Consider the following 19,641-nt stretch of genomic DNA (forward strand, 5'->3'; position numbering starts at 1 on the left):
CTTTAATCCATATGAACGAAAAAAAACTTGACAATGTGCGTGGTCAGAAACTGGTTAAGATATTTGCATGGAAGTTCAGATGTGTTGATAATATTTTTTTATGTTTTAGGGGGCCTACAAGTCATCAACTATTTGCTATAGTCCTGAGAAAGCCAGCTGGACAGAACTGGAGGGAGATGTTGCGGAGCCCCTCGCTGGTCCGGCATGTGCCACTGTCATACTACCAGCCTGCGTCCCATACAACAAATAGCGGATACAGTGGGCAGGACGCTGGAACATTACAGAGACTCATTTTCTTTGAGAATCATTTTCTTCCTTTTAAAAGGTTGTACAAGCGTTAGAGAAATGAACAATGTCTTAAAGATTTATTAACACTAGGACTAGCAATGAGGCTGGCGAAGCTACTTTATCAACAAGGAATTTACAAAACAGGGAGATTTATAACATATCAGCGGGCACAGATATATCCGTACCACTGTAATGTAATTCTGCAAATGACCCCTGTTCGGGGTGTGAATACCCAGTGTGTTTGCCAAGATCTGTAATCATTTTAAAGGCATAATCTGTACGTTTTCAATATAACCGTTCTGAGACACATAACCTTTGGTACACAAGACTTATTGTAAGAAGAATGGGAATTCCAACAATATAAGCATATCTATGGAGACCGAATCCTAGCATACATGTACTCCTCAAGCACTTCTACATCAGTGTCCTTGTTATTATATGCAAGAAAAGGCAACAAAGAGTTTGTATCCCTACAAGTTAAAATTGGGTAGATTCAGATTTATTGGTGAGTGTCGCCAAAAGGAGGTGGCACACTTTGTTATAGATCTCATATGCGCAGAATGGATGAACTCAGTGGTTATAACATATATATATACAGCATGAGCTTATTATCTGAGTGGAGGCAACTGAATGTTTTAGAACATAACTGGTTTTACATGGCTTATTCTGTAGGGTCCCTTGTCTACACAATATATAATCAGTATTTCCATAGCAATGGGTCCATTAGCACCTAATAACTGGCCTATACTATTTTTTGAAGGCAGGTGGAACAGCTTCTAAGCTTGCAGCCTTGTCTATTTAGTATTGCTGCCACAGAAGGTCAAGTGCCCAGCTGTCAAAGATAGATGGGAACCCTAATGAAAAGGTGGAAGTAGTTTGTAACCACTTCTGTCTTCTCAATTCTAGCCTATGTAGCACTCAATAAGTGTAGTAACCTGACAAAATGGCACTACCTACCGTATATTGCAATTTGCGAACACATGATTGCAAGGTCCATTGCAGAGAGTTGTTTATCCATTTACCTGGTGCTCCAATGGATACCCTAATTACATGAAAAAAAACAATTATAAAGAATTAATGTCCCAAACAAGTCATTGTTTGCCATCAAATATAAAGAAACATACATAAAATATATAATTTATTGTAAAAAATACAGAAACATTTACTTACCACTCAAGCCAACATAAACTTCACCAATAGCCACCAGGTTCACCCAAGACTATCTTTTATCAAAACAACTAAAACTAAATAATGACTCCATTGTAATATTTTACTTTAATGTCGATTTGTACATTTAAAGAATATAAAACAATATGATCTGATTATTTCCTGTACACCTTAGCCAAAAAAGTATTTACAAAATTAGCAAAATTACTAAAAACATTTAGTCATTTATAACTGACACTTCATGTTCATTAAAAGGTACAATTCTCTAATGTATCCATAATCCTAATTCTATGTATATATTGTTTTTATAACCCATCATTAGCATATCCCTCGAATTTTGATTTTGTGGGGTTCTGATTAATCTGACTCCTGCCACTCACTTCCGACAGCATCGTTACAGAAGTGTAATGCAAATTAATTTCCTGACTTTTCAGATGTCACATGGTCAGATATTGAGTATAATGGGTTTACCTCTCAAAAGAAAAAATATGTTAAGCTAAAAGGAACCATAGAGGCACTATGACTGGATTGCTGAGGGAGCTACTGTATCAATAATTTGTTGCCTAACTTCATAAATAATGATGGGTGAGCGTTCTTGGCAGTGCTCGGTACTTGATCGAGCAACGGAGTGTTCGGATGTGTCGTTCCTGAAACATCGAACACAAAGCAAAGGCTTGCTTCACTGATTGGTGTGAGCAGGCACCCCATTGAAAGCTACTTGCATTCTCTGAATGGCTCTCACTAGGGGCAAAAACAATGATTTTTGATGCTGTGTCCACCCCCCAAAAAAACGCACTCCCTTTCCCTGGAAGTGTTCTGTTTATGGTTGGCTGTATGTGCTTGGAGGTTCGAACTGACAATTATTGACTTCCACTCATGCATCATACTGTTCACTCATCATTTCGAGTATCGAGCATTTGCACATCGTACTGTTCACTCATCATTTTGAATAACGAGCCCTCGCGCATTTTAATTTTCACTCATCATTTTGAGTACCAAGCATTCACACATCATACTGTTCACTCATCATTTTGAGTAACGAGCCTTTGCGCATCATAATGTTCACTCATCATTTTGAGTACCGAGCATTCACACTTCATACTGTTCACTCATTATTTCGAGTACCGAGCACGCGCCATCGTACTGTTCACTCATCATTTTGAGTAATGAGCCCTCGCGCATCGTAATGTTCACTCATCATTTCGAGTACCGAGCATTCACACATCATACTGTTCACTCATCATGTCAAGTACCGAGTACTCGTGCATCATAGTGTTCACTCATCATTTTGAGTAATGAGCAATCGCGCATCGTACTGTTCACTCATCATTTCGAGTACCGAGCACTCGCCATCGTACTGGTCACTCATCATTTTGAGTACCGAGCATTGTACTGCTCACCCAACATTATTCATAGACTTTATGAGCAAAATTTTGTTCACAAGTGATACTATATGATGTTTCTGTTGCTGCTCTGTTGGGGCGCATATGCAGTGAAAGTGGTTTACAATATGGACGATGTATATGGGAGAACAGGTGAAGCCCTTATTCTATGGTCATTTGCATTTTGTATAAGTGGGTGTGGTATTATTAGTTCATATGTAAAACGAGTGGGGAGACAGATCAATTTATGGATATAAAAGTAATTAAATATATGAACTTGTACAAGTAAGGCCGGGGTAAAGACTGGACAACAAATATAATAAGAAATGTACAAATAATAGTATAATATCACTTAAAATACATATTAGTTATAACATTTTTGGCCATAGCCGCAACCCCTCTCAGATGCCATTCTATCCCAATGACCCATTCCCTGTCTTGCTAAATGGGTGATTGAGCTGGTAAAGCAAAAGAAACCTTCTAGAATTACATTTTTTGTTCACTTTGACAACTCCTGTGGAATTTTAGGTGCGCTTCCTTTTTACCAGCAGCTTCCCTCTTGTATGATGTAAGCAAAGCAGGACCTGAGAGGAAGTGTACCACAGAGAATGAAGATTTTCACACAAGAAGCAGGACGTAATGGGTAAAATTTTGTCCATGGAGCTTGTTCACTCATTCGTACATCTCTGTTGTGCAATAGGAATAAGCAAACACACCGTGGGTGCAGCCGACCAGGGCCCCAAATAAGAGGTCCACTTTATCTTCCAAAGTATTAAGAAGCTTCTGTCATAGATATTGGACTGCTAAGACCCCATATAATGTCTTTGCACAGGGGTCCTCTTTTGTCTGTGTCCATCCCCGGCAGCAGGACATTCTTTTATTAATTTTTTAATTGTTTTTCGAAAACATGAGTGATCTTCATTTCTATTGTTGCACGATTCTTAGACTTATTATAAATAAGAAAAACAAGTGATTGATAAAATTGGAATACTTCTACCTGAAAGTTAGACATTTGAAAATTTTGCATACAAATTTACAATCTTTAGATATTCTCTTGATACGGTCTTTAATTTCATGGTATAAAGCTCTTGCCATTTCGAACGGATTCAGTTCATTCATGAGAGAAAGGATGGAAATGGGACATTAGACAAGCTCATGATTCATATGTGCTCTTACATTTCACAGTGAGAGTTATAAAAACTCGGAAATTCTTGGCTTAAGAGCTTGCAGCCTACAGAGACAGCAGATACAGCTAATTTATATGTCTGGACTGTCTGAACTATGCCTTATGTTCTGCCGAATTCTTCATTCTTCTGACTTATTGAATTCTCTTTGACTTTCATCTAAGACAGTGATCTACTGGCATCTGTTCTTGATGTACTGCATTTTATTATGTGCATAAAAGTGCAAAGGGCCCTTCCTTTTACAATTACAGAGTATAATCAGTTTTACCTACAGGGTTCTACATGCACTCACATTTTTACAGGTTGAAGGAAAAATATAATTTAATAGGCAGACAACCATGAAGTATTAATAGGTTCAACATCAGGATGTAATCTGAATGTCAGCCGTGCATTCTACTGAATCAACCTCTACGTTCATTTTACTCCTTTGTGTGCCAGGAAGATCTGATTGTAAATTATCTTAAGGACACAGGTTCAACACATAATGAACCAGTCACTTATGTGCAAAAACTGCTTTGTTACATGGACTCATAACGCCACTTTATTGTGGTCACTGCTCTCTTGACCGTTAAGACTTTTCTTGTCCATTCACAGATAGGACTATAGAGGTTTGAACTAATCTGCACATTTATAAGAAGTAACTCTTTAAAGGGAACCTGTCAGCTGATTCCTGGTGCCCAAACCATGGGCAGCATGCACCAGAGCCAGGCTGAACAATGGCAGTCAGGTGTATTGTCTCTGATGCTGCTGGGACCATAGGAATGGACCTTAACAGTCCGGCCCCCCCTCAGGCTGGATGTTATTAGCATTGATAGAGGTGATTACCATCTCTCGTATACCAAGAGACCTGTCAATCACCGCTAGCAGCGCTGAGCAGCACCAGAGAGAAATATATACCTGGCTGCAATTGTGCAACCAGGCTCTGATCACGCTGATCATGGGTTTAGGCACCATGAATCAGATGACAGGTCCATTTAAAGCTTTTCTACACTCGTGGTAATCTTGTAAATTACATCATTTTTTATAATTGTATAATTTCAGATAGCTGGGTACTAGCAATATGGCAGCCAAGTGCTGGTAATTTGGGCATTCTGTTGGCTCCCGATATATCGTCCCTGCATGTGATTTAAAGGGGATTTTTCACCTCTCCTGACCAGTCCATTTTAATATATGCTAGAATTCCAGATAATCTTTCCCTTAAATCTATGTTTTGTAGCTGCCCCTTTGTCAATAGGTCTAGAAATTTAAAGATAGAAAAAAACATTTGTTTGTTACCTGTCCAATCAATGCTGTCAGTACACAGCCCTGGTAATGCCCAGTAGTCCATTTATGTACAAAATATTTAGGAGGAACAAAAGAGGAACAGCACAACATAGAGTTACAATTAGAGATGAGTAAATAAGTTTGGAACTAATAATATGCTTTAGAAAAATTTGCATGCTGGCTGCCATTTTATTTTATCTTGTGGCCCTTTCAGGGGTTAAAAATAATAAACATTATGCAGACATCTGTCCTAGGCCTGAGGTACACCTATTCTTACATTGCCAATGATATGTTTCACCCCCCAAATGACTGCATCAAGCCAATCAAAGGCCTCATCATCAGAGAATCCTAAGACCAGCATGGAGATCTACAGAGGCAGAACCGGTGATGGGTGGGCCTAAGACAGGTGAGTACATAATATTTACTATATTTTAGCTCCTTCCATCACCTTCATTTATTATGTTTTGGGGTCTGAAGAGACCTCATTTTTGTAGCACTTTTCGATTCAGACCACTTTTATTTTGAGACCCAAAACAAATTTGGGTAATTTTGCTAACCTCTAGTTATAGGAAAACATACTCCAGTATTGTTCATTTCATGAAGAATACATATATTGAGAATAATTTGTGCACATATCATACGTGGGAATAAATCCTAGCAAAGAGCAGGAACTTAAAGGAGCTTTCCACTTTGTAGCTTTCATGTCCAACACTGTCTACTGATGAATTCTGACATATTTAGGATTCTGATCTCCGACACAGAGGTCAATTTACCCTGTATACATAAGAAAAATTTAACAATGCCAGCCTGTAAAATGAAATAAAATAAGATCCTAAGGTTAGCTGTTTGATTGAATAATTTAATATTGCTTTATATGAAAACATTGGATCAATCAAACCATCATTTTTTGGTGGACTTCATGAGGAGTGAGGGAGCAGTCTCTGGTTGTCCTCCTATAATTCATCGTTCCAATAGGAACCTACTGCCTACTGCCTGTAGGGAATGCTTCATTGGGGGCGGCACAAGTTCAGTCTTCTTTATAAAAGGGAACTGACGTGCAGAGGAGGTTTATATCTATGGAGGATCAGACAAACTCTGCATCAGTAACATGAATCCTGAATACCATTACAAATTGAATATGTTGTTTTTTTAAAGAAATTTTATGAAGCCTCCTTCACAACTCCATGTTTCCGATACATGTGTCATCTGATTCTTTTCACGGATATCACTTTAGAACCTAGGAGTGTATGTCTGTGCAACACATATGGAGACATGTCCTTTTTTTTTCCTGCAGCACAATGACAAGGGCCAATACATGTCTATGAGTCCATGAAAGATACGTGCAGCACACAGTTGGCATCCGTGTGCCATCTGTGTCCGTGTGCCATCCGTGTCCATGTGCCATCCGTATGCTCTACATGTTTAACATTGCAAAGTATAGGAGAAGCTTTCTTATTTTATTCTTCCTTTATTCATACTGGAAAAACACTGATGACACCGGTATCCTCTTTTCACGTACATGTTGTAAACGGACGTGTGAAAGAGGCCTTTGAAGGAATTTGTTGTTGGCCACTCGTATGACTTTTACTAGTTTACCTATTCTTCAGTCATTGGCATAGTCACAGTTGAACATCTAGTTTTCTTTATTTTAGTGTTGTTCTTCACCATGACACTATTTTGTACAGATTTTCAAAACCACATTTAAGCTATGTTCATGTGCAGCGTTTTTACAGCATTTTTTTAGCTGCATATTTTTAAGCAAATTAAAAGTTGCTCTTTACACTACCACAAAAAGTCATGAGATTTCAGAAATCCCATGCACACGCTTCTTTTTTTTCCTGAATGAATCAGAGAACAGCAGTGTTTTGTTTTAATCTGCAGCATCACAATTTTCAGCATTTTTGCAGCATTTCGTCACCCATAAAAGCAGTGAGATAGTGAAAAAATGCTGTAAAAAGTGCAACACTATTTTTCATGGTGTTTTTGCAGACTTTTTACCTCCATTTTTGAGCATTTTTGGTAAATCAAAATAAGTTGACTAAATGTACTTTAGACAAAGCACACGTAATCCGCACTCAAAAAAACGCTGGACAAAATTCTACACAAACAAAGTGTAAAACGCCACGAAAAAGCCGCAAAATGGGCATTGAGAAAGCAGCGTTTTAACTGACGAGTAGGTTTAGGTTGAAGGAAAAAACGCAGCAAAAACGTTTTGTGTGATCATAGTATTATATGGTATAATAAACTTTAATGAGTAATTAAAAACTTTTTGTAATATAAATCTATCAACAAATATGAAAAACAAAGCGCCTTCCAAAAAAAATGATGTGAACTGATTCCTGTTCATGAAGAGTAATAGTCTTACATCTGTATACTACATGTAAAATGTAACATTTGCTAAGAATACTTTTTTGTTATTTTTTATATATATATATATATATATATATATATATATATACATACATACACAATATTGTTGTTTTTATGGTATAAAATTACACGTTAATGGACATGAATTTTAAACAGGTTGGACTACATAAAGGTATTTTCTCCTAATACTGTGTTATGTGTTCAGATCATTTGCAGGGGCCGTCAGTCTTCTCTCCAGTGATGAGTACCCAGATTTTAGCAGTGAGTCACTTGTGTGACTATGTGTCGTTGTGTTCTTACAGGTCCCTCCCCCGGCACGAGTTGTAAGGCAGGAATCCTATGTATTTAGGAGAGGCCGACTCTCCCCACCCACTCCCTGAATAATCTGTTCTGCAAAAATCCAATATATTCACACATAACACACTGCCTAAAATCAACGCGTCTACAAATGTAATTACTCCTTTTTCAATGTTAGGTTTACTTAAGTTGCAAAATAATAACTGCCCCATAATAAGCATTAAACCTAAATATTTGGTGTTTAAATACCCTCTTTATGGTTCATGTAAAGTGCAATCTATGTTGTTTTTGTATTAAATGGTGACACAGAAAAATTACTTTTTTATCCCAAGGACTCCAATTTCCTTGTAAAAAAAGACATTGGGTAAGATAGATTATTTTTTTTTTCCATTGGGAAGAGAACTGCAAAAGCAATTTGCAGCGGCACAAAGTGAGGCATTCCTGCTTAGTATTAAAATTGTTGGAAGACTTGTTTCGGAACAATTTACGGCAGCTGTCACCTGACTTGTCTAATGAAATGTGCAATCTTCTGAATTCTAACTTTAAAAGGCTATTTGTTGTCCTTTGAATGGTTCCTTTTTTACCATGGTAATTTAAAGCTTTCTATCTTTCAAGAAGGCATGACCAAGGAAAGCGGTGTTATTGAACAAATCATAAAAAGGATGTAAATTTTGTACAGTATCAGAATGTATAAATTGAGCTTGCTTGTAGGAAGAAAACTTTAAATAAAACTTTATGTAAAAATTAATCTCTTGGTGTTTCATTTTTCTTCTTAGTGTCAAAATATGCTCCTATTCTACACTTGTCTGGAACCTACAATTTCTAGTGTCTAGTACTCCTGTCTGTGTCAGAAAGTTTTATGCTAAGAAAGAGAAAGACGTGATTGTGTGAAAAATCTGTGTTGGTTCTTATCAGTATGAGATGTACTATACACCAATCAGCCATAACATTAAAACCATTGAAGGTCCAAAGGAATCATAGAATGGTAGAGTTGGAAGGGACCTCAAAGGCTATCGGGAATATGAAAATAGTCTCTTCACAATAGAAGAGAAAGCAGTTTGAAGAAAAACTATATTAACTATTTAAAAAGCCTTGCCATGTGACTTAGGACATAAAGACAAACCAGAAACTCACTTTGTGGACACATTTTGAATGCAAAGCGGGAGACCTTGTTGGCTGGGTGAGGAACGGTCTTTAATGTCGTATCATTAAAGACCGTTTGTGAAGAGGCTCTTTGCATACTTAATTTCTCAGTGGAACATTGCATTGCCTGGCCTCTAAGTCTCCCTACACCAAATAGGCATGCTTGTCAAGAAGATGACTTACCCCTTAGGTCCCCAAGTAAAATGAAGAACATTAATTATTTTTATAATTTTATTTGTTAAAGGTGTTGTCCACAACTAGGACAACCCCTTCTGATTCCACATGTTTCACCTAGGTAAAATATAGGTAAAATAAAAAAGCCTATACTCAACTCCGTGGCCGGCGCAGTTCTAGCGGTGTAGGTAATCGCGTTTCAAGGGCTCACGTGACATTGTGACGTTGTCCAAGCCTTGTGTCCAATCAATGCAAACCTTTGTCTCCCCATCTTCAGACACAGGAGCAATCAATAGGAAGTGATCGGTAGCCCAAGTGCTCACTTTCTGTTGATTAATAAATTTGTCCAAAGGGGGGGAGACAGAAGCTGGCACTGACTGGATGCGGGACATTGTGACATCAGATGAGCACCGAAATTACAAATACACCGCTGGAACCGTGCCAGCCGCCGAAGTTAGTATAGGCTTTTATACTTTACCTGGGGGAAGTATGTGGAATCAGAAGAAGTTGTCCTAGTAGTGGACAAACCCTTTAAGGACCGGAAAATATTAGACAGCAAGTGAGCAGTCAGTTCTTGAAGACGTTTTGAAATCAGGAACAATGGGCAAACGTAAGGATCTGAGCTTTGAAAATGCCAAATTGTGGTGGCTAGTCAACTGCATCAGACCATCTCCAAAATGGCAGGTCTTGTGCCGTGCTTCCAATATGTAGTGGTTAGTCATAAAGTGCCTGCCATAATTAAAAAAAATACGTTTTGACATGGTTTGAGGATTATGACAGGCAAGTCAGATCCATTGAGGTTCTAGTTTGCAACTTAGAGGACCTAAAGAATCGATTGATAGTGACCAAGATAAAATAGGAAACCTTCATGATACTGTTGGGAGTCCATGACTTGATTGGTTAGAAGTGTTTTGGCAGCATCAGAAGGCCTACATCGTGTAATTGGCTGACTGATGTTTACGTAAAGGGATATTTCCATTTCAAACATTTCAAGCATAGCTAGTGATATACCCTAAATGCCTAATAGATGAGATTACAGTCCCACTTCGTTCTATAACTTTCATTTACATATTATAAATAGTGGCCATCTCTCCATTGACAGAAGCCTGTAGGGGCCCAGAACAATTTTCTTTCACCACCTCTGCTGGCAGTATGGTGACAATTTAGTTTTGAGCTTATTGGTGTGAGACGAACTGTTTCATTTTCTAACCACTACATTCTTTTAATTAGTGATGTCTAGAACGCCATTGCTTGCAAACAGTCCTCTCAGATTGCTTGGGTCTGAAAATGTCACCATTGTGGATACAGAATTGAAGTTATGCATTTTTGAGCGACTTACAAGGTCCCATCTAGACAAAAAAAATTCTAAAATAAAGACCTGCTTACGAGAAACCACAGATTGGCCTAACATTTCTCTAAAGAACCCACTGTCAGCCGTTTACATACCCCTCACTAAAGAAGTAAGTACATTTTTGGGAAAAACAATATATAACTGAAGGTCATGTTCATGAATTTCTGCGATCCAGTATGTACATAGACTATGATGTATAAGATACACATCAGTCCATCTTGGTGGGTGTACAGGCAGGGTACCACCTTCTAGTAATCAAGAAGGAAGAATCCTGCAATCCTTGTATCTTGAAAAACTGAGTTTCTTATATTTTACAATCAAAATAAATAGTGTGACGTTTCAGTCCACATTAGACCTTCATCAGACAGACTGCCAAAGTACATGTAGATGAAGATATATATATTGTGTAACGCTATGAAGGAGTGATATACGGTAGATTGCGGGTGGGTGATGTGCTACACTATGGTCCCATGTCATCATTGCCTTTGAGCCTGTTTTTTGTCTAGCTTTGTATGTTTTGCACTGTTTTTGTTTGCACCCAATCCTTTATTATAGTTGCACCTTTTTGAAGTCTTTTTTTATATATGCTCACGTTTTAGCTTTTTTCTTACACTTTGTGAGCGCAGTTTAATAATTGCAGATGTTTTCTGCTGAACAATCAATTGTGAATTTTTAAAAAGTTGCAAAATTTAGCGCAAATCTACTCCAGTCATCCTTGGTGTCGTTTCATTCAGGTTCCCCTCAAAGGTTACATTTTTTTTTTTTTGCAACATTTTGAAAATGTGATTTTTATTCAAAAATCATAAAAAATAGTAATGACAAGAAAGAACTTTTTTTTTTACTTTGTGCCACATTCACAAACAATTGTATTCAATAAACATCAGAGAATACCTTGAGACATATAAAGAAAAGTGACAAAAAATACCAAATGAAATGATGAATCGGGGCCTACATCTACATCCACATTTATCACATTTATTTATGTACACAGTAGTTATATATTCTTGTGCTTTGAGTACCATATTTTTCGCTTTATAAGACGCACCGGATTATAATACGCGCCGTAAATTTACAGATAAAAAAAAGGTAAAAAAAATAAAAATGGAGTCCGTCTTATACTCCGGTGTTGTCTTTCCGGAGGGGGGCAGCAGTGGTGGTGAAGCGGGGTCACAGGAGGCAGAGGTCATGGTGCCAGCAGCAATCCGTGGTGACAGCAGAGGCAGTCCGTGGTGGCAGCAGCAATGGTCCGTGGCAGCAGCAGCAATGGTCCGTGGTGGCAGACGCGGCGGGTCAGTAGTGGCAGCAGCAGCAACGGATGAGTGTTGCAGCAGGCCGGTGCGATGAGTGTCCCAACCTGTCCACGGTCCCGGTTAAAATGATGGCACCTAGAGCGGCGCATGCGCAGATGGAGCTCTCATCCAAGGGCTCCATCTGCACACACTGACTCCCGGCACCATCATTTGAAACTGGCACCGCGGACACACTGGGAAACCTGCCACACACACAGAGTGGCAGCCAGCAGGCTGCCAGCCCGCCCACCCGCACAGAGAGGCAGCCGGCACCCTGCTGCCACCCGCACGCAGGCACAGGCACCCAGCTGCTGCCCACATGCAGGCACAGGTACCAGGCAGCTGCACGCACGCAGCCACAGCCACCCAAATGCACAGACAGGTCCCCCTGTTAAAGCTATATTCGGATTTTAACACACACCCCTCATTTTCCTCCCAAATTTTTGGGAGGAAAAGTGCATCTTATAATCCGAAAAATACGGTACATTGTGAGAAAAGCACAATACAAATGTTTGTTAAAGGGAACCTGTCAAGTGCAATGTGCAGCGAGAGCCACGAGTAGTTCTGGGTGCATATTGCTAATCCCTCCCTAACCATCCCTGTATACACTACTATAGATAAAGAGATCTTTAGAAAAAGTATTTCTAAAAATCCCATACGATATGCTAATGAGCACAGGGACTAGTCACAAGGGCGGTATTTCCTTTAGCTTGTCGGCCCCCCTAGCATGTAAGCACACCCTTGTGGGTGTGTTAACAGGCTAATGAATGCGCAGTATCAGAGACATGGTCGATCTCACCGCTCTCTACTGCGCTTAGCTGGATTTCTGCTCAGTGTGCGTGATTTCCAGACTTCGAGTCATGCGTACTATGAAACCAGGTGTACGCATCCCAGCTTCAAACTGGTGTAGTGCACATGACCGGAAGTCTGGGGACGTTCTGATTGTGCACATTGAGACGAAAACCATCGGTGGCAAAGAGGTGAGCCCGACCATGCCGCCGACACTGCTCATTCACAGGGGCGTGATAACATGCTAAGGGGGGCGACTAGCCAAGGGAACTAATGCCCTTGCGACTAGTCCCCATGTTCATTAACATACTATAAAGAATCTTTAGAAATACTTTTACTAAAGATCCCTTTATCTATGCTACTAGACACAGGGACAGTTAGGCAGGGATTAGCAATATGCACCCAGAACTGCTCGTGGTTCTGGGTGCATATCATATTGCACCTGACAGGTTAACTTTAAGTAAAACAAGATGGTCCAGCTCAAATGAACAACTTCTTTATTGCTTGAGAAATCCTTATATTGATTAAGGGTGGATGCACACCAGAAATGTGTTGATGCATACGCTACTATAGCGGTTTTCATGTAAATATTTGATCTCCCGTGTATAAGAATTTCTCAAGCAATAAAGACGAAGTTGATCATTTGATGTTTTACTTATCTTTAACTCAGGCCATGGAGAAGCCTATGTCCGAGCTCTGGACAAAGGGTGGACAACAGTAATGCTGAGCCGGATTTTATATAGAAATGTTTGCTGTTGCTTCATCAGGATAGAGGTCATGGTCCTGGGGAAGCTTGATCAACAAAATCCAAATTGGTCAATTGTCTTTCTCATCTTTGGCTTAACAAGTATAATACATATTTACCTTGATTCCCTTGGGTCATCCACGCCCAGCGGGCTCAGTGTTCTGCCTAGGATTGGGCCCGTTTGTCATCAGTCAGGATGTAGTAGCATAAGGGAATACAATCTTTATATTATGTATATCAATAACATTTTCAATTTTTCTTGTGGTTTTGGTGGAGATCATAGTTAATTCTTTTGTTAAAGTCTAGCCCATTAGACTTCACATAAAACCCAATCATGCATTATTTGCTTTCAGCATCAGGAATTATGATTATATTTTTAGGTTAAAGTTATCAAGTTTTCCTCTGAGTCCTGATACTAGATGTGCCATTGTTCCTGATTAATGCAAAGGTTATATTTCTCCTGCTAATACACTATATTTTGTATCTGCAATAAAGATTCTGCTAATCTCCAGCTGAGATGCTGAACTGTGGAACCAAACCTCATTTCTTGGACCTTGTCAGATGTATTCTGTGTATGTCACTGTTCCACACCAATTACATTTTTCACAAGGCGCTTCCATGCACAGCTTTGGACCCTTATGCATAAGCCATTTCAGATGAAACTAAAATTAAAATCTGACTGACGGAAATCTCAGTAATCCTGAAAATGGAAACTCAAATAGTTTACAGAAATGGGAAAGAAAGAACTTGTTTTAAAATTACTTATGCAGGATTAATCCCCTCCTCCCTGGTTGAATGAATATGCCATACTTTGCTTAATAAAGCTTACATGAATTGCAAAGTGAACTCTGCTAACTTCTGGAATTGCTGTCTTAGTCCTTCACCGCTGCACAAAGCACTGAACACACTTTACAACAGACTAAGAGGAAAAAATAAAAGCTTTCTATCTCATTGTATATACAACAGATAACCATCTTTAGATCTGTTGATAAGTAATGATGATTGTATCTATTTAGATCTGAAATTAATGGCACCAGACATTATAGACTCCGACGATAAATCATTTCACAACAAATAACATTGAAATGTACAATCAAAAAAAATGGTCAATCAAAAAGATCCAAATTCTATTCAGCCATTCATTGGTTAAAACTGTTTCTGGAAATGTTGAGTGACAGTCAATATGCCACCATGCCATATGAGCTGATTCATTAAGATTGGCACTGTGTATGGACGGGCATAACCATGCCCCATCCGCACCACCTCTTTTTCCCAGCTCTGCTCATTTGGGCAGAGCTGCTTCAAAACGGCATCAAAATGGCAAAGGTTGGCAATTTTTTACGCAACTCAGTGTTGCACAAACATTTTGTAAATTTTCAAAGTGGTTTATACCACTTTGATGAAACTTATAAACTATCAGTCATTTAAGCACAGGAGGGCACATGCCTATGGCGGCAGGAAGGAGTGGGGGGCACTTTCCAGAAAAATTAATTGTTTTTTTTTATTTTTCTCATGTAAGAGCTGCAGCTATATAATAGTTGTAGTATCTGGTAGATGCAAGGAAGGATGAAGCGGGATCTTGGCAAAGTGTGTCACACAGAAGACATCTTTAGGAAGACATGGCTCTGGATGGTTTTGTGCTGCTGACTGTGAATCTCAGCACCCAGCCATACAGTCACAGCAGTTATGCAGCAGAACAGCAAATCAGCACACAACTCAAAAGAAGTGCAGTACAAAATGCATGGGAAAAGAGGTAATGACCTCTGTGTAGGTTTCCTCCACACGAAAGCCTGCTTTACACCTTACAATTAGGTGTGCGATCTCGTATGCGATGTGCCACGCCTAGGTCGCATATACGATCTGCCGAGATCGTACATAGGTCGTATATTTGCCGTCACACGTGAGTTATGAAATCTATGCAAAATTGATCAATATGTTGTACGATCTTTTAGATCATGCGTGCTATGCCGTCAGCATAGCCCACCCCTTTTTTCCAGAATCGACAAGGCGTTTTTTTTTCCCTCTTGGTTAAACCTTTTTTTTTCTCTTTATCATGCAAATACAATATCAAAAACAAGTGAAGCAAACTTAGCTAAAAAAAAAACAGAATCAAAAAGAAAAATATTAAAGAATTAAAACTTACCATCAAAAGCAAAACAAAATCAAATCACAATGTGTGACACACCAAAAAAACGCACAAAGGACACAGAAGCGCACACAAAAGAGTCTACCACAGGACCAGATCAATACATAAATGCAGTATTTTACCGCAGTAGCGAAAGCCTATTAAAGACAGAACAAGCCGTAACGCAGGTGCGAACAATTAGCTTGGGGGGGGCCTGAGTCATGTCGTGTCACGACACACCCCCATAGCATATGACATTGATAATTTCAATAAGACAGATCGTTAGTAGGGTGCCACACGTTACAATATACTCGTTTCGTACAACAAAACCTACAATATTTAGGAACTGAACGACGTGTATGCGATCAACGTTTTTGCGTTCAATCTTGATCGCACGTAGGTGTCACACGCAACTATGTCACTAACGATGCCGGATGTGCGTCACTTACGACGTGACCCCGCCGACACATTGTAAGATCTATTGAAGCGTGTAAAGCCCGCTTAAGTCTGTCCAATTTGCTAGACCTACACTCACTAATTCCCCTTCACAGAGGTCCTGCTCCTCTAGAATTCAGAAACCGGCAGGTATATTCTGTAAATGCAGAGGGTGTAAATATATGGGTGCAGAACTTGTATGAATTAGTTCTTCTTGGATTTCAGTAGTGGAGGATTGAGGAAAGTCGTTCTTGCAAGACTGACAGACATTGAGTGGAGCAGACCTATAGAGAAGTTATCACCTATTCTGTGAAAGCCGTGAAAGCCCTTCTGTATGGTACTACTTAGCAGTGTCATTTCAGCGCAGTATGTTAACAGTATATATACAGTGGCGACCAAAAGTTTTGCATTTTTTCAAAGTGTGATTACTTCAATCTGATTGTTGTGTTGCCATGTTGTGTTGCCATGTGTCATCATGCAAGATCTTAATTTTAACAAAAATTCTTTTGAATATCGGTCTGGTCATTTAAATAACGAAAACTAAGTGCCAAATGTTTTGGATATACTATTTATTGATCACAACATAGAGAGTAATTGATTGTCAACAATGCCATAACTTAGTATTTGTAGCATAACCTCTTAATTATTGCACACCGATGAGGCATTGAAGCCACTAGAGTATTCAAGACATCTTGAGGGACCTTGCACCATTCCATTTGCCAATCTGCAAACAATTCAAACAATTCATTTTATTGTCATGGGTACACGGGCCCCAACTCATCACCTTAACTCATCCCAAAGGTGCTCTATAGGGTGTAAATCAGGTGATTTTCTTGGTCATTGCAGCAGGCGAACATTTTCCTTTCCTAACTAATTTTTGACTAAATTGAATGTGTGCTTAGGATCATTGTCTTCCAGGAATTTCCAGCCCTTGCCTAATTTGGTTTTACCATGGGGCATCATTCTATTTTCCAGTATATCCTTGTACATGGTAGTATTCATATATCCATCAATTTTATGCAGAGGGCCAATGGCAGATATAGAAAATCAGCCCAAACAATGACATTGGCACCACTATGTTTCACTGTTTGATACCTTACATCATTACATTTTCCAATTGGGCGGTATATATAGTGCTGCCATCACTACCCAACAGGCTGAACTTGGATTCATCCAACAACAACACCTTAAACCAATATGTCTCATTACATTGACTGAGTTCTTTGGCAAACTCAAGTTGGACCCTCTGGTTCTTTGCAGAGATGAAAGGCTTCTTGAATGGAACTCATGCATTCAAGCCTAAAGTAATCATACTTTTTGTTAAAAAAAAGCTAAACTTTTGGTTGCCACTATATATACAGTACAGACCAAAAGTTTGAGACAAAACAATCACTGATCTCGGGGAGACCAGCCAGAGAAAACACTGCCGGCAGCCAACGAGGGCACTCAATACAGTGAAATCCTAGGTGCATTGCCCCCTGGGAAATATGCAAATCAAAAAAGTCCGTGAAGCCTCTGTTAGGAGTCTCAACACAGAAACTAGCCAGATATCCCTCCAGGAAAGACCTAGCCAAGGAGTGGCTCTTTTTAGGAGACCACCATAACCACCATATTAAATGGCCCTTTTAGTCAATATCCAACTCTTTGACAAGTTTAATGATATGACAAGGGAAATACCAAGACCAGGTATCCATCCACAGACAGCTGTTTCGGAGTACTGCCCCTCATCAGTGTGGAGTAGGATTCTGGCCAGGTGGGAGCAATGCCTAGTAGACCAACAAGACAAAACAATCACTGATCTCGGGGAGACCAGCCAGAGAAAACACTGACGGCAGCCAACGAGGGCACTCAATACAGTGAAATCCTAGGTGCATTGCCCCCTGGGAAATATGCAAATCAAAAAAGTCCGTGGAGCCTCTGTTAGGAGTCTCAACACAGAGGCTCCACGGACTTTTTTGACCAAATGTTTGGACACACCTTCTCATTCAAAGAGATTTCTTTATTTTCATGACTCTAAAAATTGTAGATTCACATTGAAGACATCAAAACTATGAATGAAAACATGTGGAATGAAATACTTAAAAAAGTGTGAAACAACTGAAAATATGTCTTATATTCTAAGTTTTTCAAAGTAGCCACCTTTTGCTTTGATTACTACTTTGCACACTCTTGGCATTCTCTTGATGAGCATCAAGAGGTAGTCACCAGAAATGGTCTTACAATAGTCTTGAAGGAGTTCCTAGAAATGCTTAGCACTTGTTGGCCCTTTTACCTTCACTTTGCAGTCCAGCTCACCCCAAACCATCTCGATTGGGTTCAGGTCTGGTGACTGTGGTGGCCAGGTCATCTGGCGTAGCATCCCATCACTCTCCTTCTTAGTCAAATAGCCCTTACACAGCCTGGAGGTGTGTTTGGGGTCAATGTCCTGTTGAAAAATAAATGATGGTCCAACTAAACGCAAACCGGATAGAATAGTATGCCGCTGCAAGATGCTGTGGTAGGCATGCTGGTTCTGTATGACTTCAATTTTGAATAAATCCCCAACAGTGTCACCAGCAAAGCACCCCCACACCATCACACCTCCTCCTCCATGCATCACGGTGGGAACCAGCCATGTAGAGTCCATCCGTTCACCTTTTCTGCGTCGCACAAAGTCAAATGTTGCTTTTCAGCTTCAACAGAATTTAATAAAAACAAAACAAAAAAACTCATGAAATAGGCCTGGACAGAAATGATGGTCCCTCCTTAACTTAATATTTTGTTGCACAACCTTTTGAGGCAATCACTGCAAACGATTCCTGTAACTGTTAATGAGACTTCTGCACCTCTCGACAGGTATATGGCCACTCCTCAAGAGCAACTGCTCCAGTTGTCTCGTGTTTGAAGGCTGCCTTTTCCAGATGGCATGTTTCAGCTCTTTCCAAAGATTCTCAATTGTATTTAGGTCAGGGATCATAGATGGCCACTTCAGAAGTCCAATGTTTTCCTCTTAGGCTGTGTCCGCACTTTGCGTCGTCGTAGTTGCAGTTCTAAACGCATCCTCTGGCAGAAATTGCTTTTGCCAAAGTTGCTTTTGACCACAAATTCGCAGAAAATACGCGTGCGTTTTACCGCGTTTTAGCCGCGGTTTTAGCGCTTTTTACCTGCGTTCCATTGCTTAAAGTCAGATGAGTTTTAATTACAAAGACACTACTAAATACAGTTTTGACATACAAACACTATGAAAAAAGGGAGATGAAAAAAATATAATTATTTAAATCATAACGAAAATAGTTTTATTTAATATAATTATAGCGGTTTTATACTATTTATAGCTATAATTCCAATAAATTAATATTTTTCATTAATTTAATTGTCGGACTATGTGTGTGTGTAAAGGAACATATCATTCCATTATTTTGATTTCAGAAACGCATGCCTTTATGCAGCCAAAAAGCATGTAAAACGCTGGAATGTTGATGTTGCTTGCTTTGTACAACTTCTCATTGACTTCAATGTTAGCAAAACGCAGCCCAAATGGCAATAACAATTGACATGCTGCTTCTTTGAACGCAGAGTTTTTGCCCAAAATTATGTAAATTAAATGCAGCATTTTGAACTGCAAAGTGCGCACAAGCAACCCCCATTTCCCATAGACTT

The 19,641-nt window shown here is 39.4% G+C and overlaps 1 protein-coding gene across 1 annotated transcript in view; it reads left to right on the top strand.

Annotated features, from left to right (window-relative positions):
* Positions 1-8,660, top strand: part of KLHL14 (kelch like family member 14) — a 155,007-nt gene extending 146,347 nt beyond the window's left edge. Inside the window, exon 9 of the mRNA XM_075353318.1 lies at positions 110-8,660. Coding sequence (XP_075209433.1) covers positions 110-250 — 141 coding nt within the window. The 3' untranslated portion in view covers positions 251-8,660. The remainder of the gene's footprint in view (positions 1-109) is intronic.
* The last annotated feature ends 10,981 nt before the right edge of the window (positions 8,661-19,641 follow it).

This window comes from Anomaloglossus baeobatrachus, chromosome 6 (assembly GCF_048569485.1).
Source record: "Anomaloglossus baeobatrachus isolate aAnoBae1 chromosome 6, aAnoBae1.hap1, whole genome shotgun sequence".
Lineage (NCBI taxonomy): Eukaryota > Metazoa > Chordata > Amphibia > Anura > Aromobatidae > Anomaloglossus > Anomaloglossus baeobatrachus.